Source organism: Rhizopus delemar, genomic scaffold (genome assembly GCF_000149305.1).
Source record: "Rhizopus delemar RA 99-880 supercont3.8 genomic scaffold, whole genome shotgun sequence".
Lineage (NCBI taxonomy): Eukaryota > Fungi > Mucoromycota > Mucoromycetes > Mucorales > Rhizopodaceae > Rhizopus > Rhizopus delemar.
The window spans coordinates 641,278-668,744 of NW_027137834.1; the positions used below are offsets into that span (position 1 = coordinate 641,278).

The following is a 27,467-nucleotide window of genomic DNA, read 5'->3' on the forward strand; positions in this document are numbered from 1 at the left end:
GATATGGATATGAACTCACAAGAGACACCATATAACATCAATGAACCATATGCAAATAACCTCTGTACAATCATTGCATCAATAATAGCATTTCTTACACTTAGACACCTGCTAACATATAAAAGATCACTACCCTTTTATCAACCCATTGAAAATTTTGTTACCAATCTTTTATCGTTTTCTTTTATAAATTTTCCTGTCGGTGCTATTTTACTGATTATCGCCCTAGTTTCAGCAATATTACCACTACTCCTACTCAATGTAAACCTTAAAGTAAACTCTAATCGCGCTGGATTTCTCGGACTCGCTCTTGTGCCATTCATTCTTTCTTCTACTGGAAAAAACTCTGCTATCTCCCTGATTACAGGTATATCATCTGTGCGTTTAAATTTCTTGCACCGTACCTTGTCTATGGCATTGTTCTTATGCGTCACAGTGCATATGTCTTGCATGCTCTATGCGTGGTCCAAATTCCCTAGCTTCATGCAATCCGAATTACAATTGAAGAAAGTACAATACGGCCTTGCTGGATATGGTTGTCTCTGTGTTGTTATGCTTGGTAGTTTCTTTCTTGTTCGCAAATTATGCTACGAAGCTTTTGTCTTTACACACATATTCGCGTTTGCTTTCATTGGCACCATTGCAATACATACACCCTATGCGATGCGGTACTTTACCGTTGGTTTATTCTGTTATGTGCTTAATCTCATCGCTGTCTGGTTGATCAAAAGCCATCTTGGTCGCGCCCGCTTTCAAATCTTATCAGGTGGTTGTACAAAAGTCTCTATACGTCTTGCCAGCCCAATGAAAAACCATTCAGTAGGACAGCACATCAATCTTTGCATTCCTGCCATTGGCTCACCTTTTCAATGGCATCCATTTACAATTACCAGCATTAACAACTCTCCCAACAACAACAAAGTTGAGGTGCACGTCTGCTCTCGTGGAAATTTTACACGTCAGCTATATGACAAGGTGAACCCTGAACAAGAACTAACCGTTTTCCTAAATGGTCCCTTTGGAAACACTAATATTCAACCTAAAGTGGTTCTCGACAAATATGAAACAATTGTGATTGCTCTTGGAGGTGCTGGAGTCACGTTTGGTGCACGCCTTCTTCGTGAACTGAGTTCTCATCTTTCACAAATCGATTGTTCTATTCGTACTCGAGATATTTATCTGGCATGGTCAGTGCGTCGAGCCTCTGAACTCGAATGGTTCAAGCAGGAATTTGAGCAATATAATTATTCGTTCAACAATCACACAGATTTTCCCAATCTTCACCTTAAATTTTATATTACCGGTATTGAAGATGCTCCATCTGATACATCAGCAAATTCAGAGAAAGAAGTGAGAGAAGATATTAGTATACAAGAACTCTCAAACGAAACGAATAATTTAGTGGGCAGCCATGAAAAAAGCCTGCCTACTAAAGATGCTCATCTAGTTTATCAAACACGTCTACAACCAAAAGACTATATATCACTTTGTAAAAGAGAAACTGGGATTTTTGGTAATGAAATACTCCTCTTCATTTTAAATAAGACTAACTTGGTTTCTTTTTTACTGTACAGTATGTGGACCAAAAGGGTTCAACTCGGGGTTCAAAAACGCTATTGCCACTTCATCAATTCAAAAGTCAAGTCATATCCAAGCTCATTATGAAGATTTTAGTTACTAGATCTTCTCCATGTATTAATATTTGTTAAAAATATTCGCTGTTTATATTCCCCGTCTTTTTTTAAGTAAATAATAAAAAGAACTTTGTGTATATAGCTATACACTGTTTCCCAAAATCAAGGTTAGATCTCGCCAATTCTAAAGTCGTAGAGTTACAAAAAACAGAAATTGTGTTTGACCACCAATCTTTGCGCGTGATGATAAATCAAGTGCCGCATGCACGGAAAAAGTTATTGCACAAGAAAGGTTGGTAAATATGTCTCTATATAAACACACTAGTTTTTGGATCCTTTAACTCTTTTTCATTTGTACACATTTTACATTTTGAAATGAGCAACCTGATTTTTTCAAGATGGGCAGGGCCATGTTATACATTTCCTACAAGATTACCGTTGTTCGTACAGAATGCACACTGAATGCCTTGAGCCTTTTGAAGTCCGTCACACTAGCTTCAGGATAGGTTCATGCGTCCGCCTGGAGAATGCATTTGAGGCTGTGTATAATTTTCAAAAGGCCATCTGTAGCATGCTGAACATAGTCCACGTCAGGTCCTCCAGACACTTTTATCATAATTATACGCTGTCCTTGTGATTGTATCCAAGCACGTCAACGAATCGTAGCTACACTGGATTCGACCTGTATGCCACCCTGATACGCAACTATTATTTGAGCTAAATATCGCCTCAGTTGAATACCTGTAAGTTTGCTTTATTTTCCGAAAGCTTTGAAGGTGAGTGCAATGTGTCCAGTCAGAAAAGTGCGCTCACTAATATCAAGCCTTGGGGCTCTTCTCGTGCTTGAGCAGTTACTGACAAAATTGACAATCTTATACAGAATTCGCGTCGTATTTGTGGTTTCACAACCAAGGGGACAGTTGTTCCAAGGGCTATTCTAAAGCGTTGAAAATGAAAGCGTAGGCAAAGGGGAAATAATTGAATGTCACAAAATATGTCTCTTCAATCTCCGTCTTGCGTATCTCTAGTTGATTGTGGATTGAGAGCATTGAGTTGTATATTACAAAGATGATCATATTTAGGTACAAGCTCATAATGATATTTTGAGACAAGCAGATGAGTTCCACATCACAGAAGCTGTGCTTTGCAGACACAAAGCCAGGCATCATATGTTTTGCTGGTAGGGATATCTACTAGAGCGCCATGACCACTTTCGTATTGTCGTTTCGCGCCAGTCAAGTTTGGTTTAATAATGCAATCATCAGAGTCGCGGGGAGAAGCATCTGACGGCAAATGTGCCAGTAAATGTTGCTTCACGTCCTCCTTTTCGGCAAAATGACTCAATCAGGAGAGGCAGGTCATGTGGACATTAAGGTCAGCGTGAACACTGTTGCCGGTTTGTTGAAGGTAGATAGATTCCTCTGTGCTGAGGCAAACTCTGCCACAGGGATGTAGGGGTAATTGAAAGATAGCTATTCTAACAAGCAACAGTATAGGCGATGGTTGGATCAGGAAAGGATTCATATCTAAAAGATTATTTCAAAAGTATGTTAAACAATTTGCATCATTTGTGTTTTAAGCAATTATAAATTACTCTATTAGCATCATAACTATCTGCTCTTTCTCTTTCTTTTTTTTCTTGAAAAATTTTTTTTGCATGTACGGTATCTTGTCAATAGTCAATAATACAGCTTGCGAAAGGTTATAAATCGTTCTATACACATGAGTATTTCTGGTTCGACTAAAGTAATACGACTTTAACTAATTATGATACGATTCAATAAGGTATTGGTAATCAAGACATACCTTTTTTTCCCCCCAAAAAAATAAAGTCATACTTGTCATATGTTAATAGCAATACATGAAAAAGAAGGAAAATCTTCCCAGAGTCACTTTTAAAAGAATCAAAGCTGACAACACAATCATAGCGTTGAAAACAGCTCTGGTTGTAGCACATGCTTGTATAGCGTCCGTTGAGCCTTTATTTTGGCATTTATTTTATCTTCAACATAGCAAGCTACTGACAAAGCGTCTGTGTATACCAAACACAAAAGAGGCCTCCTCACCACAAAAGGCTTTCTCAGTGATACAAACTATCACCTAAAATGCGGAGAATGACCTCAATGTCACACAGCAATCGCATTGTTGTCGATCATTTTTCATTGTTCGTTGTTCTTTTTTCTTTATCTTTTTCTTCTTGTAAACATCAGCAAGCTATCAATATAGAATCAGTATACGCTTGTTTAAATGCTGTAAGGTGGATCATTTTTACATTTTTCTTACTCAGATCCAGTAATCATTACGAGGCAATAGCTTGATAGAATAAAGAAAAATAGTTTGGAAGAAGATATAGATATGATCAGCATCTATATCTACTTGCCACTATTTATAGCTGCTTATTACATCATCCTCTTGGTTAGTATAAGAAGAAGGATCCAAAAGAGCATTGTATGATAGCTAACTATAATGGATAAGAAGAGATCATAGACTTACTAAATACCAAGCGGCATGTAGGTTATATTGATAGAGTGCAAAATAAGTCCAAATAAATCATGTACATTTAGAGGTCAGTATCCCATTGTTGAGCTTACATTAGGTTATATAGGATTCATGATGGTAGTGCTAGGTATAGTCAACAAAAGATAAAAAAAAAAGATCAACAGGAAGGTAGAGATTGTGGAATAGAGGATCCAATGGAAGCTAGCTATCCAAGGACATATCCAAGCTTTCAAAAGTAGAGTAAAACAAAGTGTATTGCCTAGTTGTCATTGTATAGTTTATCATTTGATACATAGTGCAGTTGAATCCATTCATTCATCACTTCACAGCCAACTCCTATACATGCGGTAAATACATCAATTTCTTTATGTAAGTAAACTACTGAAACAAGTCCAAGACTATCATCAGTATGGGTTGACTGTGCTCCTGTTACGTCTATTGCGAGTATTATGGATATCATGTCATAACCTGATTTAAGCAACAATGGTGGATTCGGTATTGGATAAAAAATGGCTTTAATCAAACGTTAGATCCTTTGTTAGAATCTATCAAAAGCCATCATATATAAAAGGTTGGAAGATACGAGACTATGTATTTAAGGAACATAATAATCAATATAAGCTGTATCCATAAACAATTAAACTTATGCATAGATAGTTCATCTTATTATCAGCATGGCAAGTGATGATATCTCTATTATATGTGAAAATTTTAACACCAACTTAGCTAGCTTATATGCAATATATGATCACAATCTAAAGGACTTAATACATCCAACTTTGGATCTAAACACAACTGCTTGTACTATGCGAATAGCTAAATGCTACCTGCTATTATACAGATCTTTACATAATTTAATGTAAGCGCTTGCTCCTCATTTACTAGTATATTTTGGTAGATATGCATACATATTAAAAAGTCTACATTTCCAAATTCTTATATTATTAATCGTTAATAATGCCTTTGCTGTGCAATGATTATCTTTGGAACGCAGAAATATCGGTAATCTCATTTTGACTGTAGATGATACATACTTAGTACAGAATAGAGAACATGATCTCTTGATCAGAATGAGATGGTTATTAAGTATGCAGATAAGTAGGTAGTAGAACACATCTATTTGTAATACTATGACCAAGTTTGTATAAGAAAAGAGCATTGATGTCAGCGATGCTAGTTATGATGAGCAACATATTAAAAAAGGATAATGGTAATGAAATGTCTGATTACCCAAACCATACAATCATTCCACAGTAAAGCAAAAGGCGGTACAATGGTAAGAAAATATAAAGTATTATAATAAATAGGATAAGACAGAAATATTAGTCTGATATAAAAATATAGGCTTTATTATCTTTATTGCTTTTCACCACTTCCATCATATGTAAGAGGACTTGTATTCATAGCATCATCTAGCTTTGTATATAAAAATAATCTACATTTATAAGCTCGTAATGAAAATAATGTTCAGTCTAAAAGATATTGGTAACTATTCGTTTTTATATTATTTAAGTGAAAGGATTCATCTGACTACAGTAACATCTTTGCTTATGACTAAAAAAGGCTCTATTACCATCATGCCTTTCAATATCGGCTGATTAGGGTCTATATCACAGTTCATATATCAAATCACTTTATAATAAGCTTTTGGATGTATTCCTGATACTACTGCAAATATGAGTAACAAATAATGCTCTGGCAACAAGTAAAATATAAAAAATGTAGAGCATTATATAAAGATGCATACAATAAAAAATTAAGAATATTTGAAATTCAATAGTCTATATTGATCTATAAATAATAATGAAAAGATTCAAGAAGTGGCAGTATCCACAGCAATGGGCTGCTTTTTTATCTTTAGGTTGTGGTTTCTAGGTTCCCATAACTGTGGTAAGACTTTAGGTAAATCATGAATGTCGTCTATTTGATAATCGCCGTGATTTGATTTGGATGCGTCATCAGCAAGATGAACTGTAGTCCATCCGAATTTCTATAATTATGATTGTTATTAAGAGAGCCACTCTTAAACTATATGCAATCTATTACCTGTGCTGCATCAATATTAAGGGCAGAATCGTCAACTAAATAGCATTGACTTGGATCTTGCACTCCAGCATCTCTCATTGCTCTTAAGAATGATTCAGGTTCTACAGGTAAAACCTATCTTAGTTGCATTGATTTTCCAAAGTTTTAATCTATGTTTACCTGGCTTGCAATTAAAATCAGGAATAGCATAATTAGTATATGTCAAGCCTTCAAACTCATTTTCAATTCCCAACAACCTCAAGCATCGAACAGCGTGCTGTGATATTCCTTAGTTAATACATTGTTATGACAATATTTCTTTACTTACAGGTTTATATGCATTTGTAAAAACCCACTTCTTACACTGAAGGCCTTTTAAAATATGCATCAAAGCTTCATCCTTCTTAATTAAGTCATCTAAAGGTAATGATTGATCCACTTTTGTATCTGTAAATGATAATAAAAGAGGTTATAATCTTCTCAAGCTACGCTATTATTTTTCTTTATCTACCAAAATCCAGTGGATCAACATTATGGTGCTTAGTTAAGCCTCTTAAAGAAAGACCATATGTTTCGTGATAATGTGCCTGTATTGCAACCACTATTTTTTTTTTTAAAAAAAATAAACATTTTTGTACTACTTTACGTCATTACCTTCTTCTTCAGGAACACCAACTTCTTTAACAAAATACTCTCTAATTCTGCAAATACGGTTAATCATTTAAAAAACGCTATAAAAATTAAGCTACTTACTTTTCTTTCATTAAAGTATGTATTTTTAAATTTTTATTCTATTAATAACACAATTAATATCTTGTAAAATAATTCTATGCTATTATTTTTTACATAGAGACAGTTGTCACAATCAAAGAAAAAGACTGGTTTCATTTTTATTTTATTTTATATAAAATTGCAAAGAAGAAGAAGAAAAAAGAGTAAAAAAAAAATATTCATCGTTGTTTTATAGCTTTTAGATACGACGCAGCAAAATGATTCATTCAGCTGAACTTAAATTATGTTGTATCAATAGTTGATGAAACCAATCTCAATCTGTATATTTACTCATTTTTGAATTGTGTTTAATGACTCGATGTGTTTTTGAAACTTTTTAATATGCTGAATAGTATATATATAATAGTTAAAAACTTTTGCTTTTTTAATATACATGCTTATAAAAGATTGTCATTGTGATTTTTTCGTTTAATGTTACATTGTCATCATTCGGCTTGTACTTTTCTTGCATTAAATATTTGAACGCTTATAGCATAATTCAATTCGAGGCACTGCCTACGACTTTTCCCACGATATTCACTTTTTAAATACTGTGTACCCACTCCTATTATCAGATTATTAAATATTTATGAGCGCGTTAAAAGGATGGATATAACTTTATCTAGAAAAAGAGAGAGTATCCTTCAAATAATGAATCTGGCTTCAACAAGAATAATGTTTCGACACTTATCTTCAGTAAGTTCCAATCTGTCAATTGCTCTTTCTGAGAATTAAAGAATAGATGTGACTTTCGAATTTCTTTTTGGGGGTTTGCAGACAAAAAGCACTTTTTTTTTTATAACTCTTTCCCGGCTTTTAATTCATTTTTTCTCTTTGCAGCAAAATGTTCAAATTAGTAGCTAACAAGACTCCCTTGGCCAACGTAAACAACAACTTTTGAACAGCAAAAGCGAATTTGAAGCAAAAAGGAAAAGCGGACTCATTTTTTGTATATAGGTTGCCCTTCGCAATGCCACTGTAAAGGCTGTTCGCGCACCTATCGCCACTCAATTTTACCGTTTCTACAGCACCCCTGCTGGTATATATGTCACTTTTCATTCCTTTAAGAAATATTTATTAAAATCTATTATAGAGTACGATGTCGTAGTTATTGGTGGTGGACCTGGTGGTTACCCTGCTGCTATCAAAGCTGCACAAGAAGGTTTGAAGGTCTGTTATTTTTATGCACCTATTTTATGTATATACTTGTTTATTAATGCAAAATAGGTCGCCTGTATTGAAAAGCGCGGTTCTCTCGGTGGTACATGTCTTAACGTTGGTTGTATTCCTTCCAAGGCCATGTTGAACAACTCTCATATATATCATGAAGCCAAACACGGTTATAAGAGCCGTGGTATCGAAGTTTCTGACATCAAACTCAACCTTGATCAAATGCACAAGGCTCGTTTAAAGGCTGTTGGTGGTTTGACAAAGGGTGTTGAATTCTTATTCAAGAAGTATGGCGTTGATTATCTTAAGGGTACCGGTTCTTTCAAGACTGCCAACGAAATTGCCGTTGCCGGTTTGGATGGCACTGAATCTAGTATCAAGGCCAAGAATGTTATCATTGCTACCGGTTCTGAAGTCACCCCTATTCCTGGTATTGAAATTGATGAAAAGAAGATTGTTTCTTCTACTGGTGCTCTTGAGCTCGCCGAAGTTCCCAAGAAGATGGTTGTCATTGGTGCTGGTGTTATCGGCCTTGAATTAGGTTCCGTTTGGTCCCGCCTTGGTGCTGAAGTCACTGTTGTTGAATACTTGGATGCTATTGGAGCTGGTATGGATCCTGAACTCGCAAAGAACTTCCACAAACTTTTGTCTAAGCAAGGTCTCAAGTTCAAGATGTCTACTAAGGTGAACGGAGCTAAGGTTGATGGCGATATTGTTAAGGTTGACATTGAAGCTTCTAAGGGTGGAAAGGCTGAAACTGTAAATTCAAATGATTTAAATATGTACAAAAATAATTGAATTTTTAATGTATTAGATTGAAGCCGATGCCGTTTTAGTTTCTATTGGCCGTCGTCCTTACACCAAAGGCCTTGGTTTAGAAAACGTTGGTGTTGAAATTGACAACCGTGGACGTGTTGTTGTTGACTCTGAATTCAAGACCAATGTTCCCAACATCCGCTGTATTGGCGATGCTACATTTGGTCCTATGTTGGCTCACAAGGCCGAAGATGAAGGTTTCGCCGTTTCTGAAATGATCGCTACTGGTCATGGTCACGTTAACTACGATGCCATTCCCTCAGTCATCTATACTCACCCTGAAGTTGCTTGGGTTGGTAAGAACGAAGCAGAATTGAAGGAAGAAGGTGTTCAATACAAGACTGGTTCTTTCCCCTTCGTTGCCAACTCTCGTGCTCGTACTAATGATGATACCGATGGTCTTGTCAAGGTCATCACTGATGCCAAGACAGATCGTATCTTGGGTGTTCACATTATTGGTCCAAACGCTGGTGAAATGATTGCTGAAGGTGTTCTTGCTATGGAATACGGCGCCTCTGCTGAAGATGTTGGCCGTACTTGTCACGCTCACCCTGTAAGTTGAAACTTGAAAATGCTATAGAAGCAATAGCTAATATGCCATTATTTTTAGACTCTCTCTGAAGCTTTCCGTGAAGCTTGTTTGATTGCCTCTTTCGGTCAAGCCATCAACTTTTAATATGTTATTTAATTAAAGAGACACAACCCCAAAAAGAACGAAATGACGATTAGACAAACTGTTATAGATTTATGCTTTTATTTTACTAGTTCTTTGATATTGAGTTTTTCAAACTTATCTCATAAGCTTGACTGTATGAATATATATATAAACTAACAAGAGTCTGCTAAAAAATATGTAGATGAAAAAGAAATGCTCTTGTATGTTAGTAACAGAACGAATGATGAAACAAACGATGTATGACAAGCAAAACTCGTACAGCGGGAAAAATAAAAAAAGAAAGGGGAAAGGGGGTTTCACAGTTTACTGATTCAATAAGAAAGATTTAGAATTAGATACATATGATGGATAAAATGTAAACAGTATTCATCATTGTTGCTCAAAGGGACTTTCAAAAAAATCTCTTTATTTTTATTTTCTGTCTTTTTTTTGTAAAAAAAAAAAAATGACAGACTATAAACGCAGTCTATCAACAAACCTAGGATACATATTAGGCTTCCTAGGAATGGCTGGGCTTGCGTTAACTATTCTATCGCTACTGCCACTCAACATATATAATGTATACTCCAGTATAACAGCCCTTAAAGAATTAATCAGGTTTGAGCATGACAGAACAAGTAAATGGGATTTCTGGATATTTTCAACTGATGCCAAATTGTACATTATTTTTTTACTTGGCGTAATCTTTTCAGCAACGCTGACCATTCTCTTTACACTCATCACTTATTTTTGTCGAAAAAGACCAAGTTATGATGGTGAACAGCAACACATTTCAGCCGAAGCGAACGGCTACAAACAATATCAACAGCAGCCTAGTTACAATAAAAGTACCTGGTTTGTCCGTATATCCAGCTTAGTGATATTGCTACATTTATCACTTGCACTCTTTGGTAAAGTACATAGGTTCATGATAAGTAGCATATGCTTACATGTTTTAATATAGGAACACATTTGAAATATATTGTCAAGAGCGATACCAGCGTTATACCTTTACAGATTCAATCTACCACCTTTGTATGTTTGTTAATAATGTGGATAAACTACCTCTCAGTGACGTTCTTCTTGTTCATTTTGCTTTTTGCTTCCTGTTTTATTTTGTTGGGAGCAAGAAGAGAACAACGTGAGCAAGACCCAGAAAGACAGCCTTTGCTTTAATACAAGATAATAAAAGAAACAAGAAGAAAAAAAGAGAAAGGGAAAAAATATACTTTATATTAACTTGGTGATGATCCCCTTACTACTACGATTTATTTTGATTGATACTTACATCCCTATTAATTTATTGATACACAAACTATCAAACGATAAAAAAATCACTTCATTTACTCTCTGCAAATCTTGGTTAAGTTATATTTTGATCCAAATGACAGCCAGTGAAACCAGTTTGGTTGAAGCTTTTTTTCTTCTAATAAAAGTGTCAAACAAATCCAAGGGATGAAAGAATCATGGCATACGCTCTGAATTTTGTTCGACTTTGAATGACATATTACTATTATGTAGCCATACCCTTAAATGCAGTTTCCTGTATTATGTGTAATAGAATTCTGGTTTATGAAAAGTTTACTCAATTTCATTTATTTCGTAATTTTTACGTTTAAAATATTTAAAATAATTAACGACTGTTAACAGAGTATTGTATATTGCTTTTCAATTGTTTTGGTTCGCCAAAGCCAGTGAATCGGCTAATCGCTAAAATACATTGAGATCTGAAACACCCTTGTTACAAAAAAATCAATTGTTTAAAGAGCTGCTATTGACTGAAATGGATATCATAAACTGGTGAGTTCAATCAAAGCAGTAATCAATTTTCTTTCTCTTGTATTATTTATAAAAAGCGTGCCTGAAAAGATATAAGTTTTTTTGTTTACCTTTTTACTTAATTTGCGCACGCGAATAATGATCAGTCAAAAGCGATCTACATTTCAATTTCATAAGAAATTTATGCAGACATAAATATAATTTGTTAATACTAAAGTGATAAAGTAACTTGTTTTTTCATAAAAAAAGGACATACTTCATCTGTCACATACTTTATTGAAACATACGCTCGTTTTTTAGTGAAGCTTGCTCTTTGGAATGTTCCTTTTCTTTCAAAAGAAAACAATACTCCTTGGACTACGATTCATGACAGATTGTATATGAACTTCACGAATGAATGACGACATCATGTTCCAAGGCGACTCGACTTACGTATGAATGTCGTTTAGATAATGAAACTAAACTATTTCTAAAAATAGTAAAAAAAAATTCTAGCGAATAAAAGTGAAAGCATAAAAGTAATGAATAAGGGATCACATAATAGTTAAAATTGAAGTTTCTTTTTTTTTTTTTTTTTTTTCAAATGAGTGCTTTAGAAGAATCAGCTGCACCAGAAAATAAAAACCCGCCACTTGAACTAGAGGAAACAAATGCTGACGAAAAGCAAAGGCAAGATAAGAATAGAGAAGATATTGCATCAATTCAACAGGGCGCAAGCAAAGACAAGGACGCACTAGAAGAAAACCGACGTAAAGACAAAGCAGAAAACAAGACGGGCACCTTGCTTGATCCGTCCGGAAATGTTCATTCCGTGAATTCTTCAGAACCAGTGCATCAAAATGAAAAGCAAGTATTTCCTGAGAAAGGTGATCCTAATACAAGCGTATGGGCGAATCCAAATAATGAACATGAGTCAGTTGCTCCTTGGGAATCTGATGCAAAGACGGGTGGCAACGCTGATAATCATGTTCAGTCAAATACCATGGACCATCGAAGATTATCCCGTCAGCCTTCTGTAATTGAGTCAACCGTTTCTGACATAAGAAGCATATTCAGTACAGATGATACAGAGCCTAGCCATCATCCTAAGCAAAAACTCAAACATGAAACTCCCTTACATGCCACTCAACCTAATGTTCTCATTGAACAATTGCAAATTAAGGCAATCAAATATATCATCGTTGCCTGTTTTGTTTGCTATGTCATTGGTCGTTTCAAGTATGGCCTTGCTTCAGGTTTTATCATGATTGGTTTATGCGCATGGACTTACTGGAACTTGGGAAGGACAAGTTCTGAGGGGTTGGAATGGCAATTAGAGAAACAAGAAAACATGAAAACTGTAACCAAAAGAATCCATTGAATCACTTTGACGCTAATTTGAAGTCTTTTCTTTTAGCTGTATACTTCAGAAGGCGAATCAGTTGAATGGCTTAATTATATGCTTGAAAAGATTTGGCGTAGTATTGACCCAGAAGTTTTTACAGTTGTTGAGGACCTATTAGAAGACACAATACAAAGTGTATCCCCAAATATAATTGTAAGGCTATATGACATACTGTTTGATTTGCTTGTTGCTCATTTTTCTCACTAGAAAGGAGTCAAAGTATCTGATTTTGATATTGGTGTACAAGCACCTCGTATACAAATGTAATATCGTCATATCAACGTCATATAGTACATTTTATCATTAACGTATGTATTAATACTTAGGATTCGTGTATTCCCGCCTTTACCCGGTCAGCACGAAGAAAGCATAGTAAGTTTTTTTTTTTTTTTTTTTTTTTTTTTTTTTTTTTTTTTTTTTTTTTTTTTTTTTTTTTTTTTACATACAGTACAAGTACAAAAACTCAAATTGATATCTAGTTTGGTGAAGCTTCCTTCAGCTTTCATGCACACCCAGTTGCTTCTCTGGCTACAAACCGAAGTTCAAAATCGGCACCACCTGGTTTATCCCTTCGCTTTCAGACAGCGTTGAACGCTCCATTAGAGGTCAAAGCAGAGCTCACAGCCTTGTCTGGCAAGATTCGATTTAAGATTTTGACAGCCCCTGAGATTCCATTCATCTCAAAGGCTACTATTGCTTTCACAAGAGTACCTAAGATTGAAACAGGCGTCATGCCCTTATCCAAGCACTTGAATATCATGAATGTAAGTAAATTCTCTTTTTTTTTTGCAAGAAATTAAAAGTTTTTTTTTGCATTTTTTTCAGTTGCCAACCATCAAGGCGCTTGTAAATGAAGGCATAAAACTAGGGTTTGCTGATCTTGTGGATCCAAAGAGTATGACAATTGATGTTAGAGCATTGATGGGTGCATTTGCTCAAGATACAAATGCTATTGGCGTAGTTAAAGTTGAAGTCCGTGAGGCTTCTAGGGATCCTTCTCTTCAATTACAAGGTAAACAAAAAAAAAATACTATGCTTTATGTTCATTGACGTTGCATATTTATTAGATATGAAGGATTCCTATGCTACCTTGTCACTGAGTACTCAGCCTAAAAAATCAGTCTCTAGTACTCGTGTTCTTACAAATGACAAGGACCCAAAATGGAACGAGAATCTTTATATCTTGGTTCATGCAGGCATGTGAATATAGTTGAGGCAGTGTGTGTGTCAATGTACTTACATTACATGTTCTAGATGATATTGTGTCAGAAAGCAAAGTAGATGTGAAAGTATGGGATGCTGATAAGATCAAGTATGACGATATATGGGGTTCTGTATCCATGACAGTGAAGGACATTGTTCAAGCCAAGCTAGATAACCTTGGTAATGTTTCTAGTTGGTCTCAAGAAGAACGAGTTGTATATGACGGGTAAAGAAAGAGAATTACCCAAACAAAAAAAAATGTTAATATAGAGATCAAAAATAGTTGGACACCAATTGATGGTAAAAGTAACGAGAATTCGAAAATTCGTCTTAATATGAAGATGAGTTTCCATCCCAAATATGCTACCCCGAGCACAGATGTCTTGTCAAAGACTATGCCTCAAGATAACAACAGTAAAAACGAAAAAGATGAGGAGCCTTTTGATCCAGAGCATACGAATGGTATCTTATCTGTAACAATTCATCAAGCTGTAGATTTAGAAATTGGAGATCCAGCTACATTACCTTCTGACGATCGATTTAAACATCCTTACAATCCAGGTGCAGTTGTAAATCCATATGCTTTACTGTATGTAAATGACAATAAGGTCTTTCGAACACGTACCAAATTGCGCAACCCAAGCCCCGTAAGTCTTTCATTTCTTCTCTTGCTTGCTTTTACTCATATTATAGAATAGCATTGGAATGCCATTACAGAACACTTTATTCGAAATGTCAATGATGCTTTTATTCGCATTTCTGTTAAAACAGCACTTGAGTTGGAACGAGATCCAGTGTTAGGTACGAAAGCGATATCACTGAAGGATCTCTTTGCCGACCAACCTGATAAGGTAAAAAGCACAGTATTTATTATATATAAAAGAGAGAGATAAAGCTTGAAGTTTTTTTTTTGTTAGTTTAAAGAATGTCAAAAATGGGTACCATTAGCTGATGGTATAGGCTTTGGTAAAGTCTTACTTTCTATTAAGTATAAGCCAGTCAAAATGACTTTGCCTCGTTCACTGCAGGGATCAGGTAAAGAAGATCGGTAATGAATCAAGCAAGAACTAATTTTTATTTTAATAGACGTAGGAACACTTATTGTTGAAAAGCTTACACTTGACAAATTGAATTCTCCCCTTGACATATCTGCCTCTGGATCAACCAAGGCCTCTTTAGCCCTCAATATCGACCCAATCATCATCAAACGTCTTAAATCTCGCGATGTTCAAACTACAAATGGCATCAGCGGCTGGTTCGACCAGCACCTCTACTTCCCCTTGATGATGCGTTATCGTACTGCAGTTTATATCCATATCTCACAAGGCTCTATCACAAGCACAAAAGCGACTGGTCGATTATGGCTAAAGGATGTAGTTGACAATGAATGGCAAGACGTCGTTGTCGGTCTTCATCCGCACTTGAATGAAAAAACCCAAGAGGCAAACAAAAACGAAGACGCTTGGCCTGAAGAAGGTGAATTTGGCCAAGTGACACTGCGTGTGAAAATGGTGCCTGGTTTCTCGCCTGTTCATACTCATCTGAGATCATTTACAAAAGACATGATAGGTGCTGATCCTTTCTACAGCGATGCGCTCAAGTTTAAGGCACAGCAGTGGATCAGAGAACAAAGCAATGATAATACAGATGAACCTTTGGATCATGATATGCAGCAAGCTCTCGAAGAAGAGAAAAACAAGATGGAAGAAAAGGACAGACAAAGATCATCTAGCGCCTCTTCTGAATATGGTGAAGAAGAATCAGAAAGTGAATATGAAGATGAGAATGGTGCAGACTTGGATGATACGGCTTTAAAAGCAGATATGATTGAACAGCGCAAAACAAACAAGATTAGCAAACACAGAGTGCTGCGTAAACTGTCTTGGAGTGTAGATAAAATGAAACACAAAGTTGATGTTCTTCGAGAAGGATTCAATTCAGAGACAAGAGCAAAGAGAGCAGTTGCAAAAGAAGTTTAAGGTTATTTATTTTTCCTTATTCTTCCTTTTACTGTATTTTTCAAATTTTAGGAAAAATAAAAAATAATTTAGAGAAAAGTGATGAAGTAATTTAGAAACGAAGCAGTAAAATTTTGGTCATAATTGGAATGAGAAACTCGAAGTAATTTGAGATAGAACAAGCAATGAAAGTAAAAGAGAGATACCAAAAGATATAAATACATGAAATGAATGATAGTAAAAGATCATCACAAAAACCATTATACAATTTACTCGCTAGGTAAGGGATGAGAGCTCGTTATGGAGTTCTCATGTAATCCTTAGAAGAAGCGATATTCATGCATTCGGGATGCATTTTATTATTAGGTAAAGTACAGTATATGTGTTTGGTAGCATCACATCTCGATTCCATACTATACTACAAAAGTTACACTAAAGAACATGTACCTTTCGTTTTAATCTGGCTCAAATAGTATTTGTTAAGATTTTGGCTTTACGTTGATTTTATGTTTGACTAGTAGAAGCCTTAGCAACATAGATGAACTCAGTTTTCCCTTGTGAGTCCTTCGACATCTTTCCAAAATAGTTATCACATCTTCTCAATTGACCAGTAAAATTTCTTCATTTATTTGGAAAACTCGTTTTATTAAAAATGATTTTTTATTCATGAAAAATGGCGTAATAAATCGTCGGAGTAAAAAATACCTTTCCTAATCATCTTGCCATCTTCCATGACATTTTTCTTTTCTTCTTTATATTTTACACAATATGTTGGCTGCTCGCAAACAATTCTTTGATATTTCTAAGCGTACTTTTGCTACTGCTACTTCTGAAGTGCCCAAAGTAGACCAAAAATTCAGAGTTGTTGTTGTTGGTGGTGGCCCAGGTGGTCTCTCAGGTATATTTGTAGTTATTCTAGTAGACACATAAAGCTTATTAATACATTTTTTAGTTTCCTCTACCATTTCCAAACTACTTGGAAAGAATCAAGTAGCTGTTATTGAGCCCTCCAACAAACACTATGTAAGCTGCATGCATACGAAACCATTAAACGTTTTATTAACTTGTATCTTTTTCTAGTATCAACCTTTATGGACGTATGTTGGTGGTGGATTGAAGGATTTCAACGAGTCAGTCAAACCAATGGCCCAAGTTATGCCTACCAACGCAGAATGGATTCAAGATAAAGTCACGTCCTTTGACCCTGACAATAACACAGTGAAGCTTTCAGATGGCCAAACAGTTGGTTATGACTACTTGGTTGTTGCTGCAGGTATCCAAATCAATTGGGATAATATTAAGGGTTTGAAGGAAGCTCTTGGTAAAGATGGAGTTACATCCAACTACGATGCGGACAGTGTTCAAAAGACATATAAGTTCCTTCAAGAATTCAAAGGGGGTAACGCTCTTTTCACTTTCCCTACCACACCTCTCAAGTGTCCCGGTGCCCCTACCAAGATTACATTTTTAGCAGAGGAAATATTCCGCCTGAACGGTGTTCGTGACAAGACCAATGTAATTTATAATCATGGCGGTGCAAAGATCTTTGGTGTAGATTACTACGGACTTACTCTTCAAAAATTAGCGAATGAGCGTAATATCAAGACCAACTTTTTACATGAATTGGTAGAAATCAACGCTGATAATCATCAAGCAGTCTTTAAGGATAATAGCAAGAACGGAGAACTAAAGACATTTGAGTATGATTTCATCCATGTCGCTCCTCCTCAAGGCCCTCCTAAATTCATCAAAGAATCCAAGTTGGCTGATGCAGCTGGCTGGGTTGATGTCAACAAGGATACACTTCGTCACAACAAGTACAAGAACGTGTTTGCTTTAGGTGACTGCTCTTCTCTTCCTACTTCTAAAACAGCTGCTGCTATTACAGGAGAATCTGGTGTTGTTAAGCACAACTTGATTGCTGATCTTCAAGGAAAAAAGGTAGAACAAGCTGCTTATGATGGTTATACCAGTTGTCCTTTGATTGTTGGTCGTGATGAATTAATCTTGGCTGAATTCTCTGGTTACACTGGTAAACCATTAGAAACATTCCCTGTAGATCAACGTACTATTAGTAAGACTGCCCAATTTTTAAACAAAGAGGTATATTATACACTGTAATATTTGATTCAATATACTTATAGTATGTAATAGGTTATTCCTTTGATCTATTGGAACGGATTGTTGCCTGGTACCTGGGTTGGACCTACTGCTGTCCGTAAGGCTTTTGATATCGTTCGTCCTAAACGCGATTAAAAAAGACGGCTCTTGTTAGTTCTCCTGTATAAATTATAATAATAAATGACGTGCTGTTTTTAAAATATATAAAAGTTCTCTTGCTGTATACTTGGCTTTTAAGGCACATATTAGAAACAGGAACTTAAATCTTAATGATATTCATTAACAGCAAAGCGTTTGTTATAGTCCGTCATTATCTGAGGGAAACTGAACAGTGATCATGTCTTATAAATAATAAAGACAAAGAAGCAAAATGGGACTCTTGGATTATTTTATAATTATAGAATTATTGCTAGTGTAGTCAGTCTATTTTAGTTTTAATTACCTACTAAGCATCATACTTATTAGAGAGCTTTGTTGTGTTGATGTTCGGGTCATGCTTCATACAAGGTACATTAATCTCCCAATCAAAACATGGCCGAGAGACGCTTTTGCAAATGGCTGGGCTGAAAGTCGAGCAGGCCTTATTGAACTGTTATTCTTGTAAGCCTGTGATATAATAGTTTACTGATAAGATATATTGTTTTCATTTATAGTTTGACTCGATATCCCTATTGTGAAATCTGTATCGACAACAGCTGTACTGTAACTTCTGAAACAACATCAAGAGAACATAGAACCAGACGGTCGGCTACGTTTGATTATAAAGAAAGCAAAATGCAACATTCATCGTAGCAAGAGGGTAACCTGCCACAGTAGATGAGTACTGACCAATATCATAGGAATTGTTGTTTTCTTTCTTTTTCTAGAAGTTCTTGAGACTGATGCATATTCAAGCTTGATTATTTCAAGAAGAGAGAGCAATCTGAGTTTCGCTAAAGATTGACTTTATCTTTTTAAAATTACCAAACATTTGGTGTTGCGACTAAATCTAACCAGAACAATCTCATGTTAATTGATAGCTCAATTGAATAGGGGTTGGTGTCTCTAGACAGGCTATCCAAGGGGTAATATCAAAAGGTAAGTTGTAAATCATATGGCAAATAAACTTTTCATTATTGCTCGTGCAATGGATAATCTGCCTTATGTTGACGTTATTTACAAGCCCGTATAGCAAACTTATCTAAACATATCAACATGAAGCTCTACATTAAAAAGAGATCTATTTTGCTATTTCTCTTATTTAAAAAAGTTGATAGTTGATAAAGCAAGATATTAAACGCATAGCTTAATAGTACTAAAGCAGGCAAAATAAGATTTTTCTGAGAAGCAGCCAAATAAACATAAGATCCAGAAAAGATAATATGATGTACATACCATGGTTTCGTTTGATTCGAGTTGAAAAGTATGAATTAAAGTGTATGGAAAACATAAAGTTGCTTATGTTTAAAGTAGTGTGTCGGACCATGAATTGACTAGCAGTAAAACAACCTAATGCATCTCATTTCTTCATAAAGTATCTTGCAGTGTCCTTTTGTAGACTGAAAAGGTATTCTGCTTTCTGTTATAATTGCTTAGAGCAGATAAAGTTCTCTACTTACTGATTCATGCGTTAAAGCATTAGTTTGGTTTATTGATTCATCTTTTAAACACTCATTTTCAAAGCATTAATATAGTTTTACTCCTTTCAAAAACAAATCAGTCAATAACATAAAGATTAAAATATTCATTTTTGTTCTGTACTTAGCATAAAAGAATAAGAGAAATAAAAACTCCTTAATTTTGCAAAGGATGATTAGGTGTTGTGTTACAATGTCCTAAACGCCATCCTTTCCAAGTCGTTTTATTTACTTTAAAATAAAAGGAGATAAATATAAAATGAGGATGGAGAATAGTTAATAAACAATGGAAAAGCATATATCAAAGAAGAATAAGGTAAAAAAAAACGCGTGTATTTCTCTTTTTTGTTTGGATTGGTTTGTATGCAGATCATGCATTTGGTTCAAAGTCTTCAGGTAATAAGTGACACAAACAGTAAACGCCCTGAGGGATACAGACAAACTTTCGATATAAAGAACTGTAACACATCTTTATTTCATATCAAATAAAACTATTTCGGTTCAATAGACTTTAAAATATAAAATTCAAAAGAATACAAGAAAATGAGTAAGTAAAAGATTCCCTTCAAGCTCAAGACACGCTATAGATTCTAACAATAAAAGAAGACGAGAAATGGGTCAGATGATAACACAATATGAATGGTGTAAGTGTAACCCATGCTCTTCGACACATTTCTTTTTCTTCTTTTTGTATTTCATCAAAGAATTAAAAAAAAAAAAAAAAAGAATGAGAATGCATTTATTGACATTTTTGGAATAATCTTGCTTGATGATATCTAATATTGAACCCTTGATTTTAATCTAAGAAAAGGATGATTACCTAACAATTCATTACAGTGCGACCCTACCATCAAAGTCAATTAAGCATGTGATGTAATTTAGACATGATTGTACTCCATTGATTTGAACAAAATAAAGTAATTTTTTTTTCTTATTAGCTCACAAAAATATAACCCTTTAATCATTCATCATTTCATGCTCTCTTTCTTTTCTCTAAAATAATTTAACATTCAACTTTTATTGGTTGTTTCCATTTTCCCTTTAACCTCAGGCCATGAATAAAATTCACAGTCCGAACCATGATATTGAAAATAGCAGGTTTATTTTACACAATTCTATTTGAGCCATTTGTTTATATTAAAATAGATTCAAAGCAGCAACCAAATCAATTCCAATTCAACATGGTGAATTCAATCCCAGAAAAAGAAACAATTCGATTATTCCACTAGAGCTCATGATGAACACAAGTGGAGAAGCTGGTCGAGAATGTGCAGCGTTAGCAACAGTGTTCGGTGTACCTGAATACGTGGACTCAAAGATATTTTGGGATAGACAGCAACAGCAACAGCAACAGCAAGAAAGATTAACAAAAGCAGGGGAAGGCAATAAATATGGACATGTTTGCATGAATCGACTCTCACTTACCAGTCGACCTCTCTCAAGTTCATTCACCATGAATGAAGTTGAAATAGCACACGCCAATGAGCTATCGTCTTATGTTGATTCTGTTTTAGATCCCGTTGCAGCATTTAACCCATCCTTAGGACCCGTACCACAACCTACAAAAAGTTTTTCGTTACCTAAAATTCCTACAGTAAGCAAATTTAACGATATATTAGCCGATGATGAGCTCATGATACCAGCAAATCCTTCATCTATCATTATTCCACCCACTGTGTCTTCTCAATCGCACATTTCTTTCAAAAGTGATACATTAGGGCTGGATCAAGAAGACAGCAATCAGCCAATGATGACTGACGATACCTCCTTAAAGGAAAAAAACTACAATGATGTCTTCATACTTGGTCCACTCGAATTATTCGACTTTATCTCCCTTGACGACGATGAACGATTCATCATCTGGGGCCCCGATCCCATCGCACTCTCTTCTTCTATGGCAACAGCAACCACTTCTACATTTGAACGGCCTTCGTCTTATGCAACACTTTACAACAGTCAGCATGAACGACCAGATCTTCAAGGCTTTTCATCAAATACAACCTCCACTTTAACTAATCGTAAATCTACACAAACCCAAAAGGTTGGCCGATTTCACTCTATTCGTCTATCAAATCTAAGAAAACATACAAGAAACTCATTCTACAATTCATCATCTAAAGAAGCAGATAAAAATAATCATACAGACTCATTTCAATTAAAAAGAGCATTTGGCATCAAACGAGGAAACAAGATTGCTTCTAATGATGTATCAACTCTTACTCCTTCTACCACACCAACACATATATCTAAAGTAATTGAAGCAGCTACAGTACACAAACTAGTTGAGAAATTAACAAGCACATTGGGTAAATATACTATACACATTCATTATTCATTTTGTTTATCATCCCTCCATAGATTATACTTTTATGACTGACTTTTTTTTAACTTATCGAGATTTTATTCAATCACAGGATTTATGTCAGCTTTTGATCTCAAGATTCACTTGGGCTTTACAAAATGATGAAGAAATAAGACGCATTGTGAGAATAAGGTACGTCAACAATTCGCTCTTTGTGCTGTTTTGTATTCACTCTCTCTAGAACATTTGTCGTAATTCGACATTGGCTCAGTAACTATTTTGTCCATGATTTTATTGGTAATTACAACTTGCGAAAGATCCTCACAGACTTTCTGAATCAACTGTCACACCATCCACTCGTTAAACTATCCCCCAGAGACCAGCGTATCGTCAAGGCTCTCAAACGCGTCGTACACCGCTTAAAAAAGCTATATTATACACGTTCTTCTAGCACATCCCGCGTCAAAATTATTTCCCCTCCACCTCCAACGTTGGAGCAGGAACATTTAAGTGAGATGGTCCGAGCAAAGCTGTCACAAAATGCAATTCGTAGAAAGGCCACTATTCGAATGGACATGGGGAGCGATCATCATGGAAACTTGGCTGTACAGGATACCCGTAGTGCCCCTGTTCGCGTCGTGGGAAGTTTGAACATGAAAGGAAGTATGATTGACTCCGACATGGACAGTCCTTCAAAATTTTCTCATGTACGTCAACAAGCCTCTCAAATTTCATCGCCATCCACAATCACTGGTTATCCCCTGGAGGATGTATCGAGAGTTCGATTTTCAGCTCATCACAAGAGTTTTCATGAAACGCCCAATGAAGATTCAAAATTGCATAAAACGAGCTCGGTTGGTAGCGTTGTATCAGAAGACTCGCTAGATAGTGACCTTAGTGCAGGGATCACGATACCTGACGAGTATGAAGAAGAGGATGACTATCTCTCTCATCTTCAAAGCACACTGACTGAAAACGACGAGCCTGATCTTCATTGGTTACGCGAACAGCAAGAAACGATTGAATATTTCAAATTCCTTAGAACACAGCAATCTGACAAAGAACGAGGCCCGGCATCACCATCTAATCCAATCATGTCTTCGAATGAAGATGCGGAATCATTAGCAGAATCTTTAGATTCTCCTTCTATCATACCAAACTTACACAAGCAACCTCCTATTGTTGATAGTCCAGATGCCGTCAGCAGTCGGCCTGCCCCATCAAACCTTGCGATGCCTGACAAAACCGATACTTTTTGCAGCACAGTGACCAACCAAGTCCGTCGCATCCCTTCAGAAAGATGGTGCAGAAGACCTTCAAGAGATGAGCACGACTACAGACACTTATCGGAAGCTGTTACCTCTAAAGCATTACCTGAAGAGTTACTAAAGGAACTAGACACAAAGGAGACAATAAACAATGCAAGCCCCTTGGGTTTATCCCGAAAGTTGTCAGAAAAAAGCATGGAACGTCGCAAAAGCGAAAAGAATTTACGAAATAGTGCTAGCTTGAGCCCAATATCCTCATCTGCTCTTAACGGAACATTGTCTTGCCTTGAGAGTAGCTGTGCCGCTCATCAAAAAGTCCTAGAAACATCTCCTTTAACAGAAGACCCAATGGATAATGAAGGCGCTTTTGCATCTGTAGCAAATACAAAAAAAAGCATGGATAAAAAGAAAAGCGATATTAAAAAAAAGGAGTCTGTGCGATCAGCTAGAAGTAATGACAATGGACAAGATGATGTTTTTACTGCTATACCTTATGAACAAACTGAAGATCCTCGACAAGAGCAAGCAACAAACAAAAAAAATAGAGTAGAAAGTGAAAGCAGCAATTCCCCCAAAAAAAAGCTAACAAAAACCTTATCTAAAGTGTTTAAGCAAAGTCATTCATCAAAAGCTCAGAAAGAAGAAATAGCAGAGCCTTCTGCAAAGACTTCAGATGATCTCGCGGATTTGGCATCATCTGATGACATAAAAGACCACAAAGAGAGTCATCAAGATGAACAGCAGTCTCAAAAGCAGCCAAGCAGTCATTTCGTGAGCCGAATAGCTGAGCAGCTTCGTGTCAATTTGAGTGGTGAAGAACTGAGTGCGACTTGTCAATGCAATCGGTGTTCTGGCAGAACCGACACTACGGACGTCTGCAAGCGACTCAGCCTGATGCTTATCACAGAGGATGAACGTCGTTATAGTCTTGACTTGAGGCAAAAGCGTGGCACAAGCGTTGATTGGAGCCATCAATCATTTGCTTACCCAGTCCAGGGCTCGACAGCCGCCAAAAATCCCAAAGCTGCCAAGAACGGACCGGTTTATTTGGGTCAACTGGATACAAGATCAATCATTGAATCGTGTACTACCAAAAAGGTGAGCCCAAGCAGTCGCCAGGCAGGAGTCGGTTCAGATGACGATCAAAGTACAGAGAGTTGCTCGCTCTCTGAAAAATCAATTCCAACGGATATGCTGGCAAATTCCAGTCGAGCGGCCAGATCGTCTCTCATGATGGACGCCAGCATGCAACGCTCGAAAATCATCGAACTCGACATCCCCCCTGTTTCTTCCGCTAGCAGAATACACGACACTGGTATGGAGAAGCCAGTGAACGAAGGCAGCAATATTCCTAGACATATCCCCATGAAAGCAGCATCAGGCAAAAGCTTCATCATGTTTTATCGAACAAGCAAACTTGCTAGCCAGTTTTGCCTTATTGAGCGTGATGTGCTCATAAAGGTCGGATGGGAAGAATTGGTTCACTGCAAATGGACCAAAATGGATGCCAATGGAAAAATAAATCCAAGTTATGCAGATGGGTATGACACCATGTTACGTGAAGCCAATCAAGGTGTGAGTGATATGAATTATACTCGTCAATTGGAGAAAAAAAGATCTCAAGAGCAAGGTATCGAGTACGTCATCCAGAGATTTAATACGGTCTGCTTGTGGGTATCTTCAGAAATTGTCAGAACAAGGAATATGAATGATAGAGTAAAGCTTATCGAAAAGTTTATTAGACTTGCAATGGTAAAAAAAAATTATCAGAGGGCTTTAACATGATTACTAACATATAACATCGTCAATAGAAGTGTAAGCTTTATTCAAATTATGCTACACTTGTTCAAATACTACTTGGTCTTCAAAGTCCTACAGTTGCTCGTCTTGAGAAGACATGGTCCAAAGTTAGCGCAAGATACCAAAAGCAGTTGAACAGCCTTACAGAATTTTCATCTCCCATGAAGAACTGGAAACATATTCGCGATGGTATGACAGAGGTTGCAGAAGAATATGGAAATTCTCCTGCTGAGGTTCAGGTAGAGATGCCAGGAATAACAGCTGTCGATAAACAAAAGTTTAAAAAAACCAGAATCAAGAGGCCCTTCGGTGGTTGCATTCCATTCCTTGGTATCTATCTCTCCGATTTGGTGTTCAATTCAGAAAAGCCTAGACATCTTAAACCAAACTTGGAAAATCAAAGAATATATAAAGCGAATACGACCAGAAATATGCCTCTTTGTCTTGATCAGCCTATGGTGAACTTTAGGAAATACCGTGTAATTGCTACCGTCATCAAGAGAGTATTGATCTTTCAGGGATTGGCGATGCGTTACTCTTTTGATGAAGATCCAGACTTAAAAGACAAATGTAAAAATCTTCAAGTACTTGATGCCGCTGTAATAAGGGAGCTGAGCGCTCAAATTCAGTAAAAAGTAAAAGAAAGAGAAGATGCTCATTCTTGCATTATTTAAAATGAAATATACCTTATCCTGTACACATATACAATATATACCTATATATATACAAATATTGCCATATAACATAAATATAACATTTATTTTTCAGTAACATATAGCTTCTACACAAGGAGACTGTTGCAATCACAGAATGTATCACTTTGAACCACGCTGAAGGGAGATTTGCCTTTTTTTTTTTTACTCCTTAAACTTAGAAAGTATATGGTTTCACTACACTCCTTATTTTTAAAAGATTCGACTCAACGTGTCATAGGCCCCTTTTTTATTTGCTTTTTCATAAAATTTCAAAGAACAATAAGGATATGAATTTGTTTGAAATAGACTACACTTCAAATGCAACACACGAGCTTCGTCTAAATCAGCAGCAGGAAACAATCATGAAAGCCTTACAGGAGCTGTCGATAAAAGTTAAATTACAAGATCAACAGCCTCAAAGCCGAGCTTCCTCTACCGAACGTAAATCTACAGAATTTAGTACTTGTTTATCCGAACCAAAGAGTCATGCAGCTCTTGGAGATAAAAACAAAACATATTCACCTTACTATGATAAAAGTGACAGCATTGGCATGAAAAATGTACGTGTATCGCTATCAAGTTATTGGTCGGTTCCCGTCAATCTTCGTCAATCAAGCGAAACGACCCAACTCGCCTCTTCGACTGTATCAGTATCATCAAATGATGATCATATCAGCCGTAACAGCGATAGTGATTTGTCTATCATAGACAACCCAGAACAAAGGTAGATAGCTTGCTCGAGCTCTTTGCTTATCTCATATGATTACGCCTAGGGACATGTATGGTTTCAAAAAGTCAACACAATGGGTGAACGCTGAAGACTGGGATAAATTTGAGTATAGATATGAAGAAGTAATGGAAAAGCAACGAAAAAAGTGGCAAAACCTCATAAAGAACTCCAATAAACAATGGCCTCCGATATGTTCAAAATGTAAAGTACTCAAAAGGTTAATGTGTTTACTAAAAAATTGCTTTGACGTACGTAGTTTCACGTTGCGTTAGAAGTGGGATACCACGAGAACTGAGGCCAGAGGTAAAATATGCATGTCAATAGCCCATTTAATACGACTGAACATGAATTCCATCAGGTATGGATGCATTATAGTGGTACTCTGCATAAAATGAATTTGCATCCTGGATTATATCAAACGTTATTAGAAAGAGCAGAAGAAATTGGAAAATCAAATGAATATGCAATCGTCATACAGAGAGACCTTCATCGAACATTTCCAGATAACATATTATTTTCATGCAAAGGGGAATTGGACGGTGGCTCGGTCCTAGCAACCTCTTCAGGTACCACTTCAAAGATACAGAAACTCCGTCGTGTTTTGTTGGCATTCAGTATTCATTCTCCTGAAATTGGTTATTGCCAATCGTTCAATTTCTTGGCTGGTCTGTTGGTTCTTTTGTTTGATGAAGAGGAGCACGCATTCTGGATGCTGCATACCATAATTCATGATTACTTTCCAAAGAACATGTTTGATACTATAATGGAAGGAGCTAACATAGAACAGACTGTACTCATGATGCTGATTTATGAGAAAATGCCAGGAGTATGGGCAAAGATAGCAAATAGAAAGTGCTTTTGGGAATGCGAACAAGAAGACTGTTTACCTCCAATCACACTAGTAACAAACCATTGGTTTATGACTTTATTTATCAACATAGTACCAATTGAAACCGTGCTTCGTATATGGGATTGCTTTTTTGCGTAACTTGATTTCTTAGAGAGATATATTCTGGGCTAACTTACCTTGCTAGTGGGGAA

At 36.2% G+C, this 27,467-nt stretch overlaps 7 protein-coding genes across 7 annotated transcripts; 6 read left to right on the forward strand and 1 right to left on the reverse strand.

Moving 5' to 3' along the window:
• Positions 1–483: 483 nt before the first annotated feature.
• On the forward strand, positions 484–1,681 carry RO3G_10468 (uncharacterized protein; the record flags this gene model as incomplete). Its single annotated transcript, XM_067665053.1, has 2 exons — positions 484–1,489; positions 1,575–1,681. 2 exons carry the CDS (start codon positions 484–486, stop codon positions 1,679–1,681), a joined length of 1,113 nt encoding a protein of 370 aa, XP_067521154.1.
• Positions 1,682–3,356: 1,675 nt separating this feature from the next.
• On the forward strand, positions 3,357–3,738 carry RO3G_10469 (uncharacterized protein; the record flags this gene model as incomplete). The annotated part of the gene is made up of 2 exons (XM_067665054.1): positions 3,357–3,380; positions 3,490–3,738. 2 exons carry the CDS (start codon positions 3,357–3,359, stop codon positions 3,736–3,738), a joined length of 273 nt encoding a protein of 90 aa, XP_067521155.1.
• A 2,208-nt stretch (positions 3,739–5,946) lies between these two features.
• Positions 5,947–7,046, reverse strand: RO3G_10470 (pyrimidine 5'-nucleotidase; the record flags this gene model as incomplete). Its single annotated transcript, XM_067665055.1, has 8 exons — positions 5,947–6,123; positions 6,180–6,280; positions 6,339–6,435; positions 6,487–6,605; positions 6,670–6,759; positions 6,813–6,859; positions 6,912–6,949; positions 7,005–7,046. 8 exons carry the CDS (start codon positions 7,044–7,046, stop codon positions 5,947–5,949), a joined length of 711 nt encoding a protein of 236 aa, XP_067521156.1.
• A 727-nt stretch (positions 7,047–7,773) lies between these two features.
• RO3G_10471 (dihydrolipoyl dehydrogenase) lies at positions 7,774–9,591 on the forward strand (the record flags this gene model as incomplete). Its single annotated transcript, XM_067665056.1, has 6 exons — positions 7,774–7,812; positions 7,887–7,968; positions 8,023–8,099; positions 8,157–8,858; positions 8,914–9,468; positions 9,526–9,591. 6 exons carry the CDS (start codon positions 7,774–7,776, stop codon positions 9,589–9,591), a joined length of 1,521 nt encoding a protein of 506 aa, XP_067521157.1.
• Positions 9,592–11,932: 2,341 nt separating this feature from the next.
• Positions 11,933–15,915, forward strand: RO3G_10472 (uncharacterized protein; the record flags this gene model as incomplete). The annotated part of the gene is made up of 12 exons (XM_067665057.1): positions 11,933–12,688; positions 12,746–12,886; positions 12,941–12,996; positions 13,060–13,105; positions 13,213–13,497; positions 13,559–13,745; positions 13,801–13,833; positions 13,988–14,116; positions 14,207–14,583; positions 14,635–14,787; positions 14,854–14,971; positions 15,023–15,915. 12 exons carry the CDS (start codon positions 11,933–11,935, stop codon positions 15,913–15,915), a joined length of 3,174 nt encoding a protein of 1,057 aa, XP_067521158.1.
• Positions 15,916–16,662: 747 nt separating this feature from the next.
• On the forward strand, positions 16,663–18,150 carry RO3G_10473 (uncharacterized protein; the record flags this gene model as incomplete). The annotated part of the gene is made up of 4 exons (XM_067665058.1): positions 16,663–16,792; positions 16,847–16,917; positions 16,975–17,997; positions 18,049–18,150. 4 exons carry the CDS (start codon positions 16,663–16,665, stop codon positions 18,148–18,150), a joined length of 1,326 nt encoding a protein of 441 aa, XP_067521159.1.
• A 2,718-nt stretch (positions 18,151–20,868) lies between these two features.
• On the forward strand, positions 20,869–26,698 carry RO3G_10474 (uncharacterized protein; the record flags this gene model as incomplete). Its single annotated transcript, XM_067665059.1, has 8 exons — positions 20,869–21,937; positions 21,990–22,125; positions 22,175–24,953; positions 25,013–25,600; positions 25,780–25,813; positions 26,003–26,420; positions 26,470–26,532; positions 26,683–26,698. The coding sequence occupies 8 exons, from the start codon at positions 20,869–20,871 to the stop codon at positions 26,696–26,698; spliced, it is 5,103 nt and encodes a 1,700-aa protein (XP_067521160.1).
• Positions 26,699–27,467: the final 769 nt, after the last annotated feature.